The sequence below is a fragment of the Ischnura elegans genome, chromosome 3 (genome assembly GCF_921293095.1).
Source record: "Ischnura elegans chromosome 3, ioIscEleg1.1, whole genome shotgun sequence".
Lineage (NCBI taxonomy): Eukaryota > Metazoa > Arthropoda > Insecta > Odonata > Coenagrionidae > Ischnura > Ischnura elegans.
The window spans coordinates 17529635-17553205 of NC_060248.1; the positions used below are offsets into that span (position 1 = coordinate 17529635).

Consider the following 23571-nt stretch of genomic DNA (forward strand, 5'->3'; position numbering starts at 1 on the left):
TTCGTAACAAATTTACCCCTTGTGGGTTGAAAATTTCGCTCTCAGAGGAAAGTTTAAATTGAAAAACGATGGTATGAAACAGTGATAGAATTCGGTGCTAATAATTCCATAATCGTGCCTCATGACCATAGACAAAGAATATTTCTCGCCTTCAATTGGCGTCGGGTGAAACATATGTCCCGACCAAGTCTCGGCGGTTGAAACGGAGGAGCGAATAAAAATGAAATTTATAAGTAGCTCCTCATTTTCAATTTTTCCACCAATCATTTTCATTTCGGCTTCTCTTCCTTCCTCGCCGTCGCTTCTGCATTATTCATCAGCATTGTTCGCTCCGTCGTGTGTATATATTTTTTCCCAACCTCACACCTCCACACTAACACATACACACAAGCCTTTTGACTGCCAGCCGAATGTCGGCTCGGCTGAGAGAGACACCACTTCGGCGTATTGAATGGAAGTTTTGGGAGTTCGGGGGAGACGTTATGAATACGATTTCGACGGTTAAGTGGCGATCAGTACTCCTTCATTGCATGACACCTCCTCGCCAAATCCGCCAAAGTGTCACCCGTTTCCCAACCCTCCTCCTCCCCCCCCCCTTCGCTGATCCGACGTTGCCATATTTCATACTCGCTCTCTTCAGCGTCCATTGTTCTTTTGTGGAAATTATCTCGCTCTCATCTCAGTCTGGGAGGCGAGGAGAGTTTTTGCCTCTTTTAGACGCCTAACACCTTTTAATGCATCGCTCGCGGACGTCCAACTCTCATGAGCTGACGCTTTATTTTTTTTTAAAGGAACAAATCCTTAAAAAAAGAAATTCTTTCTTTGCCCCCTCTCGTGATAACTTGTGAGTGTGCGCGCCACTCTTCGCCGTTATGGAAATAATAAGCTCGGGAGTGTAATGTCGAGGATCAAGGGTCACGCGATGTTCCTCTTAAGTGCTAACGAGTGCCCGTGCCTTATGTGGAGGATTTTATGCAGGATCTTGTGCAGCAAACGAAGTGTTTAAGAAGGCTTTGAAATCATAATAATACGGATACATAGTTACATCTCCATAATAAATACAAGAATAAATAAATACATTTACGTAATTCATAGCATACCAAAAGGATCAGTCTCAATAGAAGAAAATCAGGAATCACGCACGACCACTCTTTTGGTTGGGTTACAAACCGATACAAATGGAGACACAGGAAAACATCTGAGCACAAGACATGTTTACGCACGGATAAGTGTCCCTTATTACAAAAGATCAGCATTAATGCACCATTATAACAGAAGAGATATAATTACAACCGAAAAATCAAAGCATTCTTAAATTTCTTATCAAGTCAATCCCTAGTCAATAGTTTTAAAACGTCCTTCAATTTTATAATATAAGATCGACCCCCTGGGATTAAATTAATCTTCTACGGAAAATAGGTCCAGCTTAATATTTTAATGTTCATACGATCATCACACCATTTTACATTTACCTTCTTCTACCCAAAATTCAGGAGAAGATATCTAAAATTTTGAAGTAGACGTGACGACGTCAGTATTGAGGACATTCCAGGGATGAATTAGTTTATATTTGCTGTTCAAACCTCTTCCAGTGGCATGGCTAATTGGTATGCATGCCAAGTTCATTTCCGTAGAAATGATACACATTTCTGAATCTTGTTTCATACTTAATGTTAATGGAAAATTCGATGGTAATTATCAAATATGCATTCATTTTGAAAGAAATTTGCAGTTTCCGAAATAACTTGAATGTTATTTACAATACAAGCAGAATTCTTATCTAAAGCAGCAAATAATTTCCATGAATATTCTTATTTATAAAAGGAGACGTGGCCATTGAATATTGATTTCCGGAAAACTTTGTGGAGGAACGTCTTTGATACATTCTGGCATTTCCCATTTTTATTCTAATAACCTCCTGTACCGTTGGACAATTATGTTGTGAAAAATACTATCATTTGACAGTGAAAGCATTTTTATGTACATATGACTCATAAAATAATGTGATTGTAATATAGTGCATCCCTGATATCAACAACCGAATTTTTTTAAGTCGTTCCGAATTCTGGAGAAGTAAAAGGTATGAGTTTAGGAAACCGTCTGGCAAAACTATTCAATCGTAACACTCTTCCGGTCGTGTTATTATGCTCTCAGAATTTTTGAGTATTTTCCCCTGAGAATATCGTAAAGTTATCATCTTTGAGTGTGTGTCAGTACGAACTTACTGAGTGCCTAAAAACTGCACGTTTATCTTACATGATAAAAGACTAAAAAAACAAGAAAGAAAAAACAGAACGTCGTCTTTGTTTAAATGCGGAAAATGAATGCGTACTTACCATGATGAGAGATTTTTGAGACAGGCATGTACTGATCGTTCAAGGAATTTTGGAAGAAAAATACGCACATGTAATTCTTAGGGTATTAAGAAGAAAAGATTGGGAAAGTGAGGAAACTAGATGAAGCTGATTATGGTAATTAACGAGAAATTGATGATTTTTTTTCGTGGGATACTATGGAGGTTGCCAGATCATATCGCGGCAAATGGGACTACATTAGCAGTCTTGATGCACACTGAGGGTGATGCTATCAAAGCCATGGCGCAGACAATTTAGTAAAAGATCTTTGTGGGAAGATCTCAGCTTCAAACATGCCGGCGATGCTTAGCGTTTGTCTGTGAGGAATGGGCTAAAATTTATTTCTTTGAATTTGTAGATCTCATGAAGATATCTCATTGCTTTCATCACGAATTTTCGCTCTCAGACGAATTTTTGCGTTCGCAATTTTCCTGATGTCTGAAAATGATGTAATCCTACGCGGTAGAGGATTTTTATCAATGGTACAAAATGTCAATTCTATGGAATAATCGTGCAAACCTAGATGATTATGGCTTTGAGTGGTGACAGCTAATTACAAATGAAGTAGAAACCGTTGAACATTGAAAGTGGAACTTGATTTTGATCGCAATCAGCCGATACCCTTTTAAATTACCTTATACAATCGTTTTTTATTCAATTAAAGTTGAAGTGGCCCGTTTTTCCTCTCGAAAATTAATTGTTTTCAGTGCTTTTTATTCTGATTAAGAACTAGTCTCCCTAGCTTATCAAAGCGCACAAAAATAAATTGGATCATTGAATCCGAAATAATCCAAAATGTGTCATGCCAACGTCCTTGATGTCGATAAATGTGTTTATTTATAATTTTTGGCCCTGATTGTAAATTTTTATATGTATGTTTGTTTTGTGTACATTTAATATTAATTTATCGCCTTTCTACATTTCTTGTTCAGATGGGGAATTGTATATAAATACGCATGATGATGTGAAACAGCAAGTTGGTCAATTGAGCTCTGAAGAACTTAGGTGTTTCAAAATGTGCTTACGTGATGACACCGTGCATTTACCTCGTTAACCCAGCACAACAATAATACGATCCTTGATTATCCTGCGCGATTTTGTTTACGTGCTCGTCCGTCGTGCTTTTTTTGCGCTGGTGTAGGGATTCGTGTGTTTCTAAGTGGTTTGTGGGGAAGAGGCAGACCTTAACCCTGAGGGTAATTCCCGCCTGGTGCGACGGATCCCCGGCGTAACCCCAGAACGAAAAGTGACGGACACTTCCGAGCCCTCGGCTGCCCTCGGGGTCTGCACATTGTGTGCGTGTTGCTTCGCAACGCGCCATGTGTGGAAAACCACCCCGAAAAGCCGCCGAGGAAAACATATAACAGGGGAAAGATTGGCTGCTCCCCATTATGAAACATTTTGCCTGGGCACTTGAGAGAACCTTTGACGGCAAAAAATGGAATGGATCTGAAGAGCATCATTATCCTAGCGTCATATTTTTGTCATTTTATAAAATGATTAATGATCGGGAATGATGCTATGTAGTGAGAAGACTGTTTGTGGGTAATTTGTGAGAGCTGACCAGCATGTGCAACTGGGATGGAAGAGCCTGGTGATAGTTCTGCATATACACGGTAACGCGCCAGCCGCCTCAATGGGAGTGTGACGGCGGTATTAGGAAACCAGTCGTTAGCAAATAAAAAGGAAATGCTCTAATTAAGCTTCCCTTGGAATTTATATAATCCACGCAGAATAAATTCGAATTACACGATTTAGAGAGATATTCCCGCTACCTATGGAAATTCCTTTTCCCCCGAACAGTAAAAGTAGTTAAAATCCCTTCACTACGTACTTATAACTTGAAAACTTATTTCGGCAGTTCCATGGAATCTTTCGCTAAAAATTTTAACGTACCTGTGATGAAAAATACTTGAAACATGAAATCATTTGAGTGGGTTGGAAGCCATGGGGTACAAGTGGTTTCTTTTTTCTATACAGAGTTAGGTTCAGAAATTAGGAATGCAAAACTTTTAATCAATTAGATACTCAGTAGTGCATTTGATTTCCCACTCGATGTCAGCACTGAACAGAACCTCACTCGTTTCCCTTGGCAACCAGGTTTTTGTGTATTTCTTCTAACAATTAATTTCACCTAACTCAGTTGAGAAAAATATCACTTGTACCCCTTGGCTTCCAACCCACTCATTTAAGATTTTCCATTGGTTGATAATTTACAATTGTAAACGACCCTTTAATCGTATCACATTGCGTTATGCGGTTGCTAACCTAGCTCCTAATATGCACTCCAGCGATCTCAGGGTTCTTTTTCTCTTCATTATCCTCCATCTTAACTCGGGGGGTCTGCATTCTCCCCCCCGGGCCATCGTCGCGATTCTCTCCCGGCTGTCGACCCTCTCCATCGCCGCTCCTTCCTCCCGTCGGAGGCTCGCACGGAGGCTGGCGGGGGGTGCCAATCCACCCCTCCTCTTTCCCCCCCCCCCTCCCGCTCGCGTCGTTGGTGCAGCCATGGACGCTCCGAGATGCGCCCTCGCCCAACTTGAGGGAAGGGGGGTAATCCCAACACGCATGCGCGATCCCCACCCCTCCGCCGCGATTCCCCCCCCCGCTTTACCTCCCCTCCTCCCCGACATTTCCCCCTTCCACATCTGCTCTCCCTCCCCTTTTGATGGCGTCGCCAATCTAGCGAATTTCGTGCGGTCGCATCGGCGGCCGACCCAGCCACATAGGCCAGCTAGACTTTTCCTGGCTGCCAACCCTTCTCTTGCTAGCTGCTCCTGTCCGCCGGAAAATAAACTGTCCGAAGTGACGAAAGCCTGGCGATCCTTTGGCGCGGGTCCGGGTGTCGTTCCCTCGTGTTAACTGCTTCGGGATAAATTATCGGGCAACGTACGCGTGGACTTCCGCACAACTCTCCCGCTCCGAATTGGGTGTGTTGTTCAGCCACAACCACATCGAAATACAGCAAAAGGTTCTTTCAATCTGAAGTCATTTGTATTCAATAAATATTTATTCCCAATGCTTCCATAGTACACATATATTTAGAAATTAATGGGAGCTTTTACACATAATACAGCAAGAGCTACGTTTAGGAATATTCCTCTTCAGGGCTTATGAAAAAGGTTATTTCAAGTTAACATTTTTAAAACATAGATTCATGTCAGCATTGTGAATAATATTCTTGTGTAATATGTAATTCGTTTCCGCGTTATATTCTTGCCAAAATGCAAACGAAACGATGGAGCCCCTTTTGAAATTAATATTTTTCATGCCCTTATGATAAGGTGAGTAATTGAAAGATACCGTGCGTATTCAAATACTTAAATTATTATGTAGATTGTGGAACGCGTAAGCGTAGTGGGTGGAGCGCGTGGCTGCTGAACGCAGTGTCTCGGCTTCAATTCCCGGGTGAACACTTCGGACATCATAAATCGAAATCTCTAAGTGCGAGCTGGCCTTGTGAAAGGAGCTGGGCCCATAACCCTGAATGTGTGTAATTTGCAAAATAGTGTGAGGTGAGTTATATCCTCATGTGACCAAACCATGTCGAGTCCGTCTGGCTAGGTTGCCCCTATCCAGGACGTGTGATCGTCCTACGTTGTTGTTCTTTAGATTCTCCGCCATATAGGCTTTGAATGAGCTATTTTCGGGGCGATGAAGATTAAAAAATAATTCGACAATACTGAGGGGAAAAATAACATGCTTTAGTCATTATTGCGTTTTATGAATTATGCAAATAAAAATATCCCCGATCGAGGAGAAAATAACGAAATTTGAAATATCTCTATTTTGTATTGTTTATAGCCAGCAATTATGATTGGCTCTTCCAAATAATTTGTTTCGTATTTTCATCACCTTTGCAGGGAGGCTTTCGACGCGAAGGGGCCGTCGCGTGCCGTCTTCCCGGCGGCGTCGGCGGCGCCCCGACGCCTCCTCCTCCTCCTCCCCCGGCTCCCCCGCGTCCACGCACCACCCTCACTCCCGCACCAACCACCACGGCGACGGCGCCGCGGACGAGGAAGGCGCCGACGACGAGGACATGGTGGACGACCTGGACATTGACGACGACATGGACGAGGAGATCCTGGAGGAGGAGATGGAGGAGGAGGAGGCGGAGGAGGAGGTGGATGTGGAGGAGTGCTCGGATGCAGAGCCTCCGCACGACGCCCTCCCCGAGGACCTGAGCGCGGAGCCGCGGGTCAGCTCGTCCACGTCGCCCGGGCCGTCGGCCGAGGACGGGGGCGTCGGCGGCGTCGGGGGCGGGGAGAGCGGCGGTGGCGGAGGAGGCGGTGGAGGAGGAGGCGGTGGAGGAGGCGGCGGCGGAGGCGGGGGCACGGGTTCCGGTCGCAAGAAGGGGCGTCGCCGCGGAGGCGGTGAGGGCTCTTCGAAAGACGCCGTGCCGGAGGTCCGGGGCAAGTGCAACAGCGAGGCCCTGCGCGGCATCTCGTGTCATCTGGAGACGAAGGAGCTGTGGGACAAGTTCCACGAGCTGGGGACGGAGATGATCATCACCAAGACTGGGAGGTAAGTGTCTTGGAGTCTCCCTAATCCTCCCTTCTCCACTCACGCCATCTATGTCAGCGTTGGGAGGCGTACTCTCCAAGTGTACCTCGGGGTGACAACAGTGGACCCATTAAATTATCATTTCTCTATCAACCTCGATGCTAGCAGTGATTGTAATGGTACCTCGGGGTAGCATCGTTGCTCCCATTTTATTTTCCCTTGCTCCCTACCTCTAATGATACCAGTGATCAAATATTGCAACTGAATCGACCCACATAGAATTTTTGCGCTTTGCTCAGGTATATCTCCTGTACGTTTGTTGAAGTTATCCGAAATTAAAATCTGGTCCTAAGAATTTTTCTGGCCCGTATTTTAAGAATTTTTTGACTGTAATTGCTGGCATATCACGAAAATTATCTTAATTCAGTATGTAAATGCATCCATTATATTGAAGTATATGAGTTCCAAATATTGATTCATACCTTTAGCACAAAAAAGAATGTTTAATGTATCCTCCCCTTCCAAAAATTTGTTAGCGTGGCCTGTATAATGCGTTGATATTATGGTATATCTCTTGCAACAAAAGAGTTTTCTAGGGATAAGACCTTTTAACAGATATTTTGACCCTTGCCTGCCTACTTGGTACAATGGAGACGATTCGGAACAATATGGAATGCAGTGCAAAGTGTTACTTAACGGTGTAGAGACTGACATATCAGTGGAGCAAGGAAAGAGGGAGTGCATAAAGAAGCTAAAACGATCAGATTAAAACGCGTGGGTAAGAGGATAAGTAAGGGACTGATTGAGAAAAGTACGTGCATATCCAATTTTTAGGTAAATGGGTAAATCACGTAGAAGTATAGAACTTTTTTCACCAGCTTAGGTATTTCCATTGAAGATGATGGGAAAGTACAGTTGATCATAAGAAGGTTTTCTATAACCCGAATTATACAGGCTGTGGTTGATTTATATGTTTTATCGTGCTGCAAAAATACTTTTTTCTTTGGGATTTCAATGCATTTAATATTGAAATAGCATATATTCAAGTTTTGTGTACAAAGTAATGGCAAAAAGCGGAATATTTACTTTAAAAATATGATGAGGTGTCCTCAACTAATCAACGTTAGTTTCGGGGGGGGGTGATATTTCCCATACTTAAATATGCATCTTCACCTTCGGCACATGTCCTCGCATGGTTTGTAAGGAGCCTTATAACACAGCTCCCGCGATAAAGCGGGAGATGATAAGTTGTCCCTTGTCTGCTTACCTGGCGCATTCGAAACGACTCGGGAACAATGTGGAATGCAGTGTGAAGGGTTACTTTATAGGGCGGAGACTGACATCTCAGTGGTGAGAAGAGGGGGAGGGGTCGGGTTAAGGCTGAGGGGAGAAGTCTACTAGGGTTGGGTAGGGTGAGAATAGTAGTATGGAGCGTAGGGAGTTCGACCCTTCCCCTTTGCCGTTCGACTTGGCTGGCATTCAGGCTCCGCGGATACGCGAGGGGGAGGCTGCTAAAGGGAAGGGGAGGGGGAGCAGAGAGATGAAAGGGATGCCTGTTTCGGCGTGTCTCCGCCGCGCCGCCATTGTTGTCGCCTCCTCCCGCTCCTTTGTTTCTCGCTGGTTCGCCCGGGTGCCGATGGATGAGCCTCGCTTTAATGGCGTCCCCGTCGCAATTACTTCGGTCGTTGGGAAATTAATCGACCCCGAGATCGTCCATTACCGCACGCTCCCTCTCTCTTCATCTCTCTCTCTCTTTTGGAGGAAGATAGACTTCACTTGGGAAACGCTCTTTTTTGCGCGGCCATTTCAATCTCCGATCGCGGAATCCGCGACCATATTTGCAGGTTCACGAGGATATGCATAGAGTTCGTGTACGAGAAGACAAAGAGCGGATGATTTGTGCATTCATTTTGAATTTGGGGTCACAGGCAGTAGAACCTACTGCCGAAATTTCACAATAACAAACGCTTACTGTCGTGGACCCACAAGTTCCTGATGACTTTTCAGAAATAAAAATTCAGCTTGCTTATACAATTGGAAAACAATAGGATGTAATAAATACCTAAGAAGTACAGATGAAATATTACACTCAACAGAAAATAAAAAAATATGGGAACAGCAATTTCCATTCAATTCACCATTAATTATGTAACATGGGAACAGTGTTGACCTGGGGGAGAATGGAATTTTAAAAAATGTTGACAGCTTGTAAAGTATAAAAGAAAAAATGATTGCACCGAAAAACGTAGTAGTATCCGCTAGAGACACATCACGCCTTTTTACCATTTACGGTAATTCCACATTTACTCTAGTGCAGAAGAAAATGACAGATCATGCATAGCTTTGGAACGAAACACGGACTGAAACAAAAACCAAATTTAGGATGTCCTCTGCTCATGAATAATGCTTAGGAAATTCCCTTTCATTTTTTTCAAAAATAAGAATTTGAATTATTGAAATACAATCATGCATCTTCATGGTTCTCTTGCTTCTCTAATGTTAGAGGAGGAATAACTGTAGCAAAGAAAACCTCTCAATGCAAGGGAAGTCTTCAAGTAAACTAAGGCATAAATATAAATTCCAGGAAGGGGATGAAAGGCCCTTACCTTTCTAAACTTTTGCAGTCAATTCTGCTTGCTCAAACGAATTCGTTTTTTTTTGTTTTCATTCATTAAGTATCATAAAGGGGAGCGTGGTAGCCTAATCGGTAGAGCACTTATAAGATGCTGATCGAGAGGTACCCAGTTCAAATCCCGTTTGAAGCCTTCTTTCACCCCAAATATAAATCCTTTTAGTGCGAGGTGGCCCAGGAAAGGAACTGGACCCCACCCTGAATGTGTGACATCCGCACGCCTGTAGCTTAGTTCGGGGCGAACTCTACCCTGACTTAGCCAAACCATTGTTCGGGTTGAATCACCGAGTGTGTGACTGGGTCCCTTTAAAAGGTTACAAATATGATTTCGCAATAAAAAAGTATTTTCTCGTTAAATATTTAGGTCTTTCAGAGTAGGGATCAATTAATAATCGTAATTAACTTTCATTAGTGTCTATGTGCAGCAGTTGCGCTCGCTTTGTAATTTATCGGTATAAATAGTAGAGGAACATATCCCAACAACAGATGCCTGACGTTAAAATTTCCCTGTTACTACGAAGGGGATGCATGTAGAAAATAGATGGTTGTTGCATTTGCGACTCGGAAAACATCCAATAAAATCTTCAAATTGGTTATTATAACGTTATTCATGCTTTTCATTTGCAATTATAAACCGGGCGCAATGAAGATTGATCGACTTTTGCGACGGCTAATCGGCGATAAATCACTAATCGCTGCACTACGTGTTAGGTATTGAGAAATTGACTTTAAATATGATAAATCGGTACTTTATGAAGATTGAATGAACAGGAAATATTGGTATTCAAGGATATAATCTTTCGAAAATCATGTTTAAAAATCCTTGCGACTTGAACGAGGAGAATAACTACGCACAATTGAAAACTGCGGATTAATTACCATTTGGATGCCGGGTAATATCGGCTAGTGCTTGCCTCATGTCCTATTGAATTGTAGCCAATAGCCACTGGGATAGGCGGTGAAATTTCTCAAGCCCGCACTCTGAAATAAATCCTGAGAGAATTTTACGGCCGGCTCGTTTACATTAACGGCCGCTCGCGGCGCTGAGAGAATTCTTCCTCTTTGGAGGTAGGGAATACAGCCGAAAGGACAATAGATGGCCGTAAAAAAAATTAAGACTTGTCACCCGTGGTGACAGGAAAGCTTCTTGAGACCTCGAGGCATCGTTGTAACCTCCTTAAAAATGACCGTCGGTGAGTAGTACACAGTTTCTTAAAAGTACCCACTAAGTCTGAGCGTGGGAGAGGTGCAAAGAGAAAATTTGCCCGGAGCGCTTGGTTAATTTAAGGGAGTATATTAAGGGAACAGTTGTTGAGTGCCGCGCTAATAGCAGCGCCAAACTCCCGAGGCTCGCGGCCAACAGCCTAAGTAGCTCCGGAAAACTTAATGAAGACGCTGAGACAGGTAGGAGTATATGGACCGGGTTGACTTGAGGTGGGGTGGAGGGGGGGGGGTCTGATCTCGAGCCAAATCTTTTCCACTCCTTTTTCTTTAAAAATAACCCCGTTTTTCCCCACTTTCACACCACCCACACTCCGCTGTATCGGTGTCCGAGGCGATTAGGAAATTTATTTGCATTGCAGGCGACGCGGCTTCCGGCTTGATGAGGTGGAAGCGTTTTATATCGAGTTAAACCCATCTTCAGCAGCTTATGGTTCTCTCTTAAACTGCTCAAGGAGAAGATACGTCGGCCACCGCAGACACAGAAAAATCTTTAATAATGTCAACATGCTGGCTAACGCAGTTATCTTTATCTAGAACTTCACGGAGGTCCAATAATCAAAAAGGCTCGGTATGAATTTGAGATTTTTTTATTTTCAGGTATGAAACCTGCATATTTGTGCTATAAGTAACAATAAATCGATCATTGGGGGGTGATGTATACACCTTATTAGTGTTCCTCCGCTGTACGAGAAATGCCATTATTCCTGTACTGTATCTTTGCCTCATATGGAGTTAATATATTTTTGCCTTTTGAGTTATAATACACTTATGACTCCAAATGTTCTTGGCAAGATTTGGAGAGATGCTCATTAACTTTCTGATAGGTTGCGGAATCTTTTTTGCATCTAACGACAAAAAATGGAACCAAAATGAGACTTCAGGATATGGTCTGATAATAGGTAATCCTTTTGGTCTATTTTTCCATAGGCAATCCGAATCTAAGTAATTTACTTCCACGCTGGTTACAGAAACATTCTAGTCTTGTGGTCCGTTAGGCATTTGCATTTTCATGTAACATTTACTGTTCTCATTTCATTTTTTTTATTCCTTTACTATTGTACAGTTCAGGTGCTGGTGTATTCATTGGTGTCTTAAGAGTCTTTAGGAAAGGATAAAATAAAGTATTAAAATATGCTGTTGATTTACACCGATCTGCAAGAGTAACATGAGAATTGACATGTACTGAAGTCAATTATTTGATGGATACGTAAAAGTTTATAACAATCATAGCCAAAATTACCTTCCAAAGAGATCCAAATCCATTGAAAAATAAATACCTGTGATATTTAACGGTTATGTGCGAGTGGGATCATTTTGTTCAGCAAATTAAAGATTTATCGCAGGAATAGTTCTCCTGTTGCACTAATTAAACGCGTTTTTGGTTCCTTTCCATAAAAATATAACGCGTTCAGTCTGCTTCCACGACATGCTTCATTAGCAATGCCTCTATCCTGGAAAAGATTTCAAATGCACCATTAGCGACAACGACACGTTATGTCCTTTCAGATGTTGTAAATTTCTATCCTTGGGGGTCTGAGAGAATTTCTTTTCTTTGGAAATTGTGATGGAATTCACTTATCTTTAGTACTTTGGCAAAATAATTACCACTGGAAGGGGTAGGGGGAGGAAAAAAAGAATTGTCAAAGGAATACCCCAACCCTTATTTATGTCTCGGCACAGCTGCGAGGGGGAGGGGAGGATACAGTGGCTAATTAGCGCGGAGCGAAGAACCCCTCTTAATTTATGGAAACAACGGGCGAGATTTCTTATTTACGGAAAATAGGGATTGAAATTAATGAAGCGTTTTCTCGTGGAGAAGCCAAGCGGCAGCCGGCCCGCCATCGGAATCCATGGTGATAGAGTGAACTCGAGTCATAATTACCGCGACGACCGCGGCAGACGCCGAAGAAGGTTTAATCAAAGAGGCGAAATAAAATGTCGTTTTTGTGAAAACTTTCGCATTATATATTCTTTTTTTCGTGATCCGTAGACTGTTTTGAAAAATAGTGAAGTCTTTATTTTGTTTTTTGAGAATTTAATTTTATAACCCTCAAATATTTGGTATGTTTCAAGCCAGTGCCGGTATGTTCGCATGAATTTCAGATAACGGCTTGGATGTAGAGTTAGTTTAAGCAAAAAAGATATATAAGAATTGCAAAATTATTATGGGTTAACTTATTTTGGTATATTAGCAAAATAATACAAAAACAGAATTTCAAATGCGTTAGTCGAATGCAAATGTTTTTGTTTGAGAAAGTTTTTACTTTGTAAATATCTTCTTTAACGATTATTAAACTCCGTATTGTCTCATCTTGTGGATTGACATCAAAGGTCATTTGTGGACGGTAATTTTTAAAACGATGTATCAGGTAGATTGAAGTTAGCTATAGTTATGTATTGAAGCGTGTTGCAGTGATGCAACTTCCAATGCTTAATTTATTCAAGAATATTCACAGGAAAATTTGCACATAAAGTAGGTCATCAATTGTCAATACGATCCTATGCTTTTTGAAAAAGTGTTGAATGTTTTTATTAATATTTTTAAAATTTAAATACCCCTGTGCCCTCTTTTTTGGCCATTTGTTCTATATGAATTCAAATATCAGTATCTATCATGTATGTATCTCAATATGTGGGCCATAATTGTTTTCGCCATTCAGTCGGAACGACATATGTATAATCAATCAGGAAGTTTCATAGAATCTGGAGGTGATAAAATTACAGCGGAAATATTTTAGCGACGCTTACGTATATGTTTCCAAGATCACGATTAGAAATACGGTCCTCATCCCTTCTTACGATGGATAAAATATAACTCGACTCAGGTGGCCATTAGATAGGGTTCCAGACGTGACGAATGCAGCACTTTAGGGAGGCTCTTATGGTGCGCCGTCTCCAACTTAATAATCGTAACAGATCCCTCACCTGATATTCGTCACCAATGAAGCCGAATGAAGTGCCAATTCGTCATGAATGGAAATTAACTTCATCGAGATGCTTTGATAACAAATTTAGGAGCTATGGAGGTAATGAAGGCAACATACATAGGGTATCATCCTTGCTATACATGTCTACTCGAATTCAGAATTTACAGAAAAAGCTAAAAATTTGCTCCAGATTTCAGTCTTGAAGACCGACGGTATAGTGTAGAATTGCAACAAATGGCTGAAGTGTTATATTGCCACATGAAATCAATATATTTAACTTATAAAACATAAGACCCAATACTGTGTGATTTTTATTCGCTTCGTGGACTATCAAAAGCTTTTATTTTTTTGGTTATACGTTATATTTTATTTGATTCTATTTTTCGTCCACCCTTTTCAAAAATATCAATATGGCAGAATTAATGGACAGAGGTAAATTTACTTCGACTCAATATAATTGGAAATTCAGTAAAGAATAAAATTTTCACTCTGTGAAGAGAATGAGTGAAAAATAAGTGTTTTAATAGTGCCGCAACGTAGCGTGTTTGAAGACCAATTTATCCCACATGGAAGCGATTGCTCAATAGAAAGGCAGCTTTAGGTAGAAATTTACAATATTAATGGAGCTTACATTCAAAATGTTACACGCCTCATCATTATGGAAACGCACCTGGAAAGCATAAATATGTGGAAAAACTCATGAAGAATTACATCAATGGAAGCCGAAGGACACGAAAATAAATTTATATTGCATGGGTTTTTGGTTAAAAAATTAGGCATTCAAAGAATTTCTACCGCCTCTGAGATCTTTATCAACTCCCGACATCAATTCACAAGCTATTTCTTTCAAAATGAAAGTCGTGAACGAGTTCCCTTTGTCGCTTCTCAGCACAAGAGAAACACAGGCTTCATTAAAGCAACACGAGATCTCTGAGAAGGAATTCTCTTGTGGTGAATTTCCAAAATTTTCATATTTCTTTTTATTTTCTGATGAGGAGTAAATTAGAATTAATTGCGGGCGGGACAAGGCATTTTAAAACATTCCATGTTTCAATTTTTCCTTTGTGTGGAAACGCGAATATTAACGTAACGGTTGAGTTTTATTTTTTAATCCCATTCCTTCTTCCTTTATAATTCGACCAAAATTTTCACGCCGAATTATCGATGAAATATGGTAATACGGTTATTAAGTCCTCTTAACATTCACTTCATTAATTTTTCATTTGCCACCTGAGAGTTTGAATTCTTGTCACGCAGGGATGGTATCGTGGTTCCCTTTATTCCTTCTTTGGGAAGAGGGGGAGATATATATAGAGAGATGCTATCGTGCTTTTTCACTTTTCTTTGTCCCTCCAACCCTTTCCCCCGACGCCCTCCTCGGGTTGATCTGGTTTTAATTTCGTTCGTCGGATCCATTACGGGGGAAACATTCATTTTGGTAAGGAGTCAATTTCTCTCGGACGACCTCGCCACATTTTTCTTGGAAAAAGGGACTGGGACGTTTTGCGGCCGCATTTTGGTCGAATTTTTCACGACGGTGGTAATTTCGTTCCTTTCGGCAAGAGGACATAAAGCGGCACAGGGGGGAAAACGCACGTGGGAGGTTCCCTTGGTTAAAATACCCCTTCTCTCATCCCACCGACCTTCCCCTCCAGCTTTCTTCAACCAACAGCAATACTGCAAGACGAAAAAATGGTGAAGTTTCATTAGATGTCGCAAACTCACTTGATCTGTGTTACATGCTCCAAAAAATGAAATGAAGTATCAAGTGCTGCGGAGTTATTTAACCCTTTCTAACCCTGAGCTGTTTCTGGAAGAAATCAAATTTCAAGATTTTTCATTTTGAAAACTTGAAAATTTTACACTCAATGATAATTATCCTGGCAGCTAAATATTTCGTCATTAAAATGTACACTAAAAATAATATTTAGTTTAGATATCTCCTAAATAGAGCTGAAATGTTAAACATTTTTGATGTTGCTTAGAAGCAAAATTGAGTTTTAAAGGGTTAAAACAATCCATGCGACCAAGCGGCTTAGATGCGGCCTAGGTGGTAAATGTAAGACTTTAAGGCTGAACATGAGGTGCCGAGCTCAAATGTAGGTCTAAAAGTGAAAGATAGATTCAACAATTTAAAACGTTGATTTCTGAAATATTCACCGGAAATAAAAAATATCATTTGGAATAAAGTTGAGGACTATTCCCTATAATAAACTGGAAATATTTCTTGATTCATTTGTGTAAAGCTAATAAATAAAGATTAGAAAATTTGATTTCCTTTTAGTGCAGCTGGTCAGCGTAGGGATATCTGAATATTGACTTGTTAGTGATTCTGTTCAAGTTAGCGAAAAAGCGAAATTAATATGAATTATAATATTTTGTGGTGCTGGCAAATTTAGGCGAGCCTTGTGGCCGCAGCTCGCGCGGAAATAGTCTGCGCTTTAAGGCTGTCCTGGGCGCCACCAAAGCCGCGCATTACAAAACGGTTTCACCCTCTCGATGGCTGCTCGGTTGGTGTGAGTGTGTGAGGAAGGGAGGCCCGAATGCCCACCCTAATTGCATTTATCTGATATCAATCATCGGGGAGGTGGAGGAGATGTGTGGTTCGTAAAAGGCATCAATTCCGACCTCCTCGCCCACCCAACCAACACTCCGCCTTAATTTTTCTCGATCAATCATCTCCGCGGGCATATTAAGGAAAAATGTGTCGAGCGTTTCACTTTGTAATCCCCACACCACTTCCCCCCCCCCCTCCCTTCGACCGGCGGGTATGCGGCCAAAGACCACTCCAATTTCAACCCCCTTCCCACACCCCCACGCTAAGGGGGGGGGGGCGGAATACCAGAGGGGTTGTGGCCGCCCTTTCATTGCCTGCGACCGGCCTCCCATTTTCAACACCTGAATTCGTGACGCGTGCGTGCATCCAAGGCGTCACGAGGTGAAGAAGTCCGAGGCGAGGGAGAGGTGTCCCTGTTTCTCACACACTCATGATACCCTTACATAGCCGGCCTCCGGGGGTGGCGGGGTGAAGTCCTCCTCCGAAGGTCGCGGATTCGAGTCCTGTCTGGTTAAGTTACCTCTATGCAGGAATGCCTGCTTACAAAAAATATTGGGGGGGCCCAAACCGCGGAACTTGCCCCTGGAAATTTTATAAGTAGGGAGTTTTAAGTTTTTTAAGCATTTTAGAAGAGTCATATGATCAACATAAGAACCCTGATTACTCGAATCTCGATATCTGGACACTCCGGGGAAAATCGACAAGCCTGGCACATTTTTTCTTCACACCCATAACAGATTTTAGAGGGGGCTCGGGCACCCTCAGGTTCCATGGAGTCGGCCCCACTGCCTCTATCCAGAACATGAGTGTTCGTGTCTGTACGGTTGGTGGTTGTAGGAATCCTCCATGTATTGACCGTTGCGAGCTGTTTTCGGGGTAGATGGAAAATTATATAAGTTTTAAGTCCCGTCAGCATGCGTTGAAAATGACTGAATTAAATCAGTTGATTGAGGCGTCACTTGGAAAAATTAGTTTATTTTACATAAAACACTTGAATTTCACATGTATATAATTTTAGACGACCGGTTTCGTGCAACATCACCTGGTATTATTACTATTAAATTGTTTAAAGTAGGTACATGGTGCGGTGTTAGCATTAACGTAAGAGTAAATCAATTGATAACATTATAACAAATCCTTAAAAACTTACACCTGAAACAGATTCTTTAAATATATATTTTTGTCGGGAAGGGCTCAATATTTTTTCTTGTAGATCGTTCCCGTAAGGTCCTGTTCAAGAGGGAGAAGAGTTTTGCATTTGTTCTCTGTGATCAGCACTTAACTTTATCAGTAAATCTGCCTTCCCCCCAGCTTCTTCCCCTTTCCCCACCTTCTTTTATTCCTTGTGAAATGACGCAAGTCTGGCATTTTATGCAATTTATCTGTACGACGGATTCTTTCCTTACTATAATGTACCTTATGATGGCTACAAGACAGTGGAAACGCGTGTTATAAAGTTTTTAAATTCAAATAAATACACTGTGCGATATCTTTGTAAATATTTTCATTATGTTGTTCTATAAGAGTTAACTTCACTCTTTATAAGTCCCCTCAAACCCCGCCAATCCGCCATCAGCCACCCAGCTTTCCTGATGGCCACATCGCGTGACTCCCAGTTCACTCTCTCGTCCCGTACCCTGGTGCGATCCTCGCCTCCATTGGATACCCGGAGATCCTTTTGCACCCCTAATCATCATCACAATTCTGCCACCCCTTGCTCTTATCACCGCGTACTAACACCAGTAATTTTTTTTACACCATTTACACCCACACGTACATATTTTTCTGCTTATTATTATACAGATATTCTACCGATTAAATATTCTTCCGCTTTCCATTGAGTATAAAAAAAGTATTCTGGGAGTCTCCCTACCAGTCATGGTCTTCCCTCTTAAATTCACTGAAAGGCCTTTTGCCATTTATTTTACCTAAAAATCTTATTCTCTTCCTTCCTCTCCCTCGTTTACCCAATATTCCATCCTCCAACACTGCTTTCATCATCCCCTCCCACCTCAGAAAAAATATGGGAAACAATGACTTAGGCCATTTTTTCTTTAAAAATATTAGAAATACCAAAATAAATATTTTCGCTAGGCATTTACCTTTAAGGATACTAATTGCGATGTGGGATTACATAGAAATCTTAGACGAAGTTCAACTAATATGATACAAGGTAATATTATGGTAAAATAAATATTATTTATTATTATAAAATATTTGATGCACTATTAATTATTGCTAGTGGTTCATGCCTAATATCATAGCTTTATTAGGTGAAATCAATCATCAATCATTAATTACAGTACAATATGGTATCATCAGAGAGTTGAATTCTTTGTATTCAACAGTAAAACGAAAAGAAAAATACTGTGTACATCGAAAATCATGTAGAAAACTACAAGAAAATACTATTATAAAAATATACTTTCACATTTAGTATAGTTTCCTTACAAATTAGACATTAAATAATGTACTGTGCCTACTCAGGATCAAAAATAAGAAGGTAATAGTGGGTAACTCAGTGGAGTATCACATAGTGTAATTGCTTAACTGAAATGGATAGCTCATTGCTGTAATTGATGTATCGCGTGTTACAAATTCTCACTCATTGCTTTGGTTTTCTTCAGTTGCGGCACTTATCTCTTCCCTTGCGCTTCTTCGTGCCCTGAAATCCTTCCTTTAGATGGATACCTATTCTGCTCTATTCGACCCAATCTCCCCCTCCCCCAATTCCCCATTTCCCCCCAGGTCTCCTTTCAACCCTCCCACCACCCAACCGCTCCCCCGGTGGCGGACGAAATTGCTGGAAAAAAATACATGTTTTCCCAAGCTCCATTTGTTGGTCTAGCCATGCTTTTTTCCTCTCTTTTGATGGCCCTAAGGGAAGTCTAGGTGGGAGATCTATAATTTGGGGAATGTAAAAGGAAGCGATTCTAGTATTCTCGCCTCATTTTCCTTCATTAGAGGAATAAAAGGATACACTCTTCCATGAATAAACTCTCCTATTTTTCTCTGTCTATAATTATAGCTATCAATTCTAAACGACCAATTCAAACCTTTGCATGTGCCACTCAAGATAATCTACATAAACCGAAAATGGTCTTAATTTGGTATATTCATTAGATTTATTGAAAAAAAGGAATTTAGCGTTAATGAACTATGATTATTACCGTGAGAGAACATAATCTTTTAGAGATTGTGAGTGTAGTCTCATGATTTATCATATTCATTTCAAATCCGGGCTCTTTATTTGGAATGTTTATTTAGATTAATGTCTATTACGAATATTCATGTCTATGCCGAATATTTCTCTGTACGGTGAGAAAAGTGATAATATTTATCATACAATGCAGAGCCTAAACTTGTATTTATAAGATGTCATTTTGATTAAAATAAATGAAATCAATCAATGCTAACTCAATTATTTCTACCTCGAAATGATTAACTGGTGAAATATTTCCTTTATTCTTTTTAAAATGCTATTTAATTATGATTTATCATGTTATCAGATTTAGCTCTTTGATTTACACGTGCAAGGCTAATTTGAGCGTTTATTTTTTTGCCGCCAGTTGAATTATTCAAGAATAATAATTATTAGATTATTAATAGAGTATATTTAAAGGAAAAATGCAATTTTCAAGCAATTTGATACAGAGTTGTGATTAATTCCTCCTAATGTGCGTGCAATTTCGATTGAATTCCAAATGCACCTTTTTTTTAAAATCAGCTCGCAAATGTGTTTTATGCTAGAAGAATGTTTTTTTTTTAATTTTAAGAGTGGATTACGTTGATTGATGTGATGCAACATACGTTTCCATTACGGAGCCTCAATCACTTCCCACGAGCGCCTATTCATTAATTACTCCCCGACAACCCTTCCTCCCTACTCTTCCCACATTTTTTTCTCGAACCCCTCCCCAGACGATTTGACACATGACCCTACCCAATTTACCCAACCCTTGTAAACCCTTTTAATTCCTGCCCACTGCACCCTGAACTGCCCTTTGGAATTGGGCCTACCCCTTAGGGGTAACTTCGGGTGCTATCCTATCCCCGTCCCTTCATTCACTTACACCCTCAGGCTCCAATAACTCTCATTTTCCCCGCCCCCTCCCCGCTCCGGCACCCTTTTTAGACTCCCTTTGGCTCTTCACGAGCCTCGATCATTCCCCGAAGACACCCTTCCTCTCGAAACCCTGACGCTATCGGGCGTTCGTATCTCCACAGTACCCGCTTCCACTTTTCCGTATCCCTAACACGTTTCGCCCCATTCCTCTCCTCTCATCTCCAGGGAGCGGTTAGCTGGTTTTGTTCGCGTGTGATTCCAACATCCCCCCTTCTCTCCTCTTCCCCTTCCATGGACTCAATCCCGGAGACATCTATTTCCGCCCCCGATGAGCGGCTTGGTTCATCCCTCGCCCCATCCCCAAATTTGTCCATGCGGACGATTTGACTAGCAAAGTAGTGATGGGGATCAGTTTAATGGAGCATTATTGCTATCAACTCCCTACCATCTCATCACAATTGTGATGTATTCGAAAGGGTATCAGGGCGTGTGAGTGCTTGGTGAGGGATGAATTATTAGTATCAAAAGTGATCGAAGTGCGTGCTGAGAACTAAAGTGACGCGTGCTCTTTGAATATTTTAACCGTGCCTAAAAGGCGCTGATTGGCGAGAAATTCTTTGGTCGATATTTTTTTGAAAATGACCAGTTATAGTTGAGTTCTATGTTCTCAGTTTCCTAGCATTGCTGTGATATAATTTTTTTCTATGCTATTTGCTAAAACTAGCGTTAAGCTACTATCCGAATAACATTTTCGAACAAATTTAATGAAATGTAAATATTAATATCCGTAACATGTTTGAAAATGTGAGCATTTCCAAGAGTGCAATAAAAGTGACGGATAGAGAAAACAGAAGGTAGATATAAGGAAAGTAACTAGAACAGCTGGTGTCAACTAGTGTTCTTTTGGTGTGCTATTGTTAAAAAACTCATTGGGATAGGTAATAGAAAAGTGAATATTTTGATTTTTCTGTTCAATCCATTGCAATAAAATGTATTATAAAAACGATATCTTATGGATCTTTGAATAAACTGCTGCAAAAATGAAGGACGCGATTAAGTAAAGAAATCTGTGCACTAACTCTTAAAGCCAAGGGGATTTCAGTATTATTTCTCCTTTTAGTTCTCGATCCATATAAAGGTGCTATTTTTCGCTTATGCATTTCTTTCTGTAATTTTCACTGCACATCCACGCTAAAAAATTCACTTAAGGATGGAATAAGGTTGGGAGTTCAAATTCAAGTTTAAAGCCAACCCAGAAGTAACTGTGGAATCCGTAGTTGCGATGACAATACTCACCGCACGACATTATTGATATGAAGAGGCCATGGTACTGTTGTAAAATCCATTATTTACCTCCATGGGGACGCTGATTCCTGGAGATACACATTAAGCAGAGGTTCCTGATTTATCTAAGCTGTGGAGTCCCTCGAGAGAACTTAGGGGTATCTGTGAATGAATTGCGATAGAAAGCGGACATTTATTTCTGTGTTTTGTTTGTTCGAGCTGCGGGTAAGGAAAAATGCCTGCCAGAAGTCCTGTCACTCACCCAAAGGACCCTTGGGGGCACCCTAGTGCGAGGGGTCAGCTCGCGTCTGGAGACCCTTTTCACAGCCGGATGGCTTTTCCAGGAAAAGGACCAAGTCCCTGACACCGTCATTATTGGCCTTACACAAAGGGTGGGGGTGGGCGACCCCTCGTTCTTTCCTTGTCAGACGCTAAAGCGCTTTGTCCCTAATCCTTTCTCGGGGTCTTCTTTCATCGGTGGAAGGCGTGGTGATCTATCTTCTTAGTGAGCACGTCTTTTGATTTGAAAAAAAATAGTCGGGATGCCAAAATATTGCCATCGTCATACCGAACTAACCGAAGGTTTTCGCATTTGTTATGATATTTGCGTCGACATCGTCAGTCACTGGCGTGAGGAATGGTTACTACCGCAACCAGTGGTTAATCAATTTTTTGGAGAAGTTGGAAAAGTGGTAATTTTTAAAGTGGCTCTCAAATGTTAGTTTCTATTCCTACCAATTTAACAACCAATGTTCAAAATAAGGAATGAACATCTACAAGCCATATGTCCGTCATCTTATTCTTAAGGCAGAACTAAATGAATTGATCAAAATATTTCGTCAGTTGTAAAACCAAAACGTCCAGGGGCGCAGTAGGGGCGATGATTTTGTGGATAACAACTCTCGCAAGGGCCTGATTGGACTTTTTTTTGCTAAGGTTCCCATTAAAATTTATTATTGAAAAATAATATTATAGTAATAATCTATTCAGTGTGAATACTGCCGTTTGAATAATACTTTTTATAAATGATGTCAATATGAAATACGTTAAATAACATTCGCGGCGGTCGAAAACACATCCAGAGAAAACATGTACATGAGAATTGTCTATTGTAATATTCGTGTTTCTTGGTTCCATAGAATGATATTATGGCAGTGGCGTAGCCAGGGGGATTCGGGGGGTCCGTACCCCCCCCCCCCCGAATTATAAAAGCGAAATTATTTTCCTTCATAAAAGAAAAAAAATATTGAAAAATCAAGGATTTGCAAAATATTTCTATGAAAAGTGAATTTTTTTCGATTATGGAAAGTGTTGAAATTAGTTTAAAATCCTCTACTTAGTACCTTGTTTTTAAAAAAATTTTCCCCCTGATTTTGGATCTCCCCACCGAACGAAATTCCTGGCTACGCCACTATTAAGGAATGAGGAGGTTGCAGCAAACCCATTGGCAGCCCAGCACCCCCGCCGTCTAAGATGAAATCGACGTAAGACTCAACTGGGAGTCGACGGTTTACTTAAGCGCAGTATCGAACGGAGAGGGGTTCCTGGCGGGGGGGAGAGCTGCATTGGGCATTCTTGACCTTTCAACCCCCCGACTCGGGTCGGAGGAATGGATTCATAAATATGCGGTGCCTTGAACGTCTCCTCGGGGGGAAATGCGATTCGAACGAGGACGCCTACGTGGAAGGAGCGGTCTCAATGGATGGTGTAGACTCAGCTCCGGTCGTGTAGTAGGCGTGATTAGGACACAGGGTGGTATAAAATGGCGAGAGGCAGCAGCTTCGGTGTCTCGCGAGTTAATCATCTTAATTGCGCCACTCAATAATGCCAAAACGACTCACTTTGCCGACCGCAGCGTCGCGTGGGATTATCACGTTAGGCCGCGGGCATTTATGCATCGCTTCCGTTTTTAGCGCGCGAACTGCATCGGCTAATAAGTAAAGTGTCATTGCGGAGACAGGAACGACTTCATCTCGTCAAAGATGGACGGGGAGGAACTGCAGTTGATGTCTTGGTCTTATTAA

General features: G+C 41.3%; 1 protein-coding gene across 1 annotated transcript in view; it reads left to right on the top strand.

The window, feature by feature from the left end:
- The window catches only part of LOC124155498 (T-box protein H15-like), a 161409-nt gene that overhangs the window by 52757 nt on the left and 85081 nt on the right, over nt 1-23571 (top strand). Inside the window, exon 2 of the mRNA XM_046529359.1 lies at nt 6218-6878. Coding sequence (XP_046385315.1) covers nt 6218-6878 — 661 coding nt within the window. The remainder of the gene's footprint in view (nt 1-6217; nt 6879-23571) is intronic.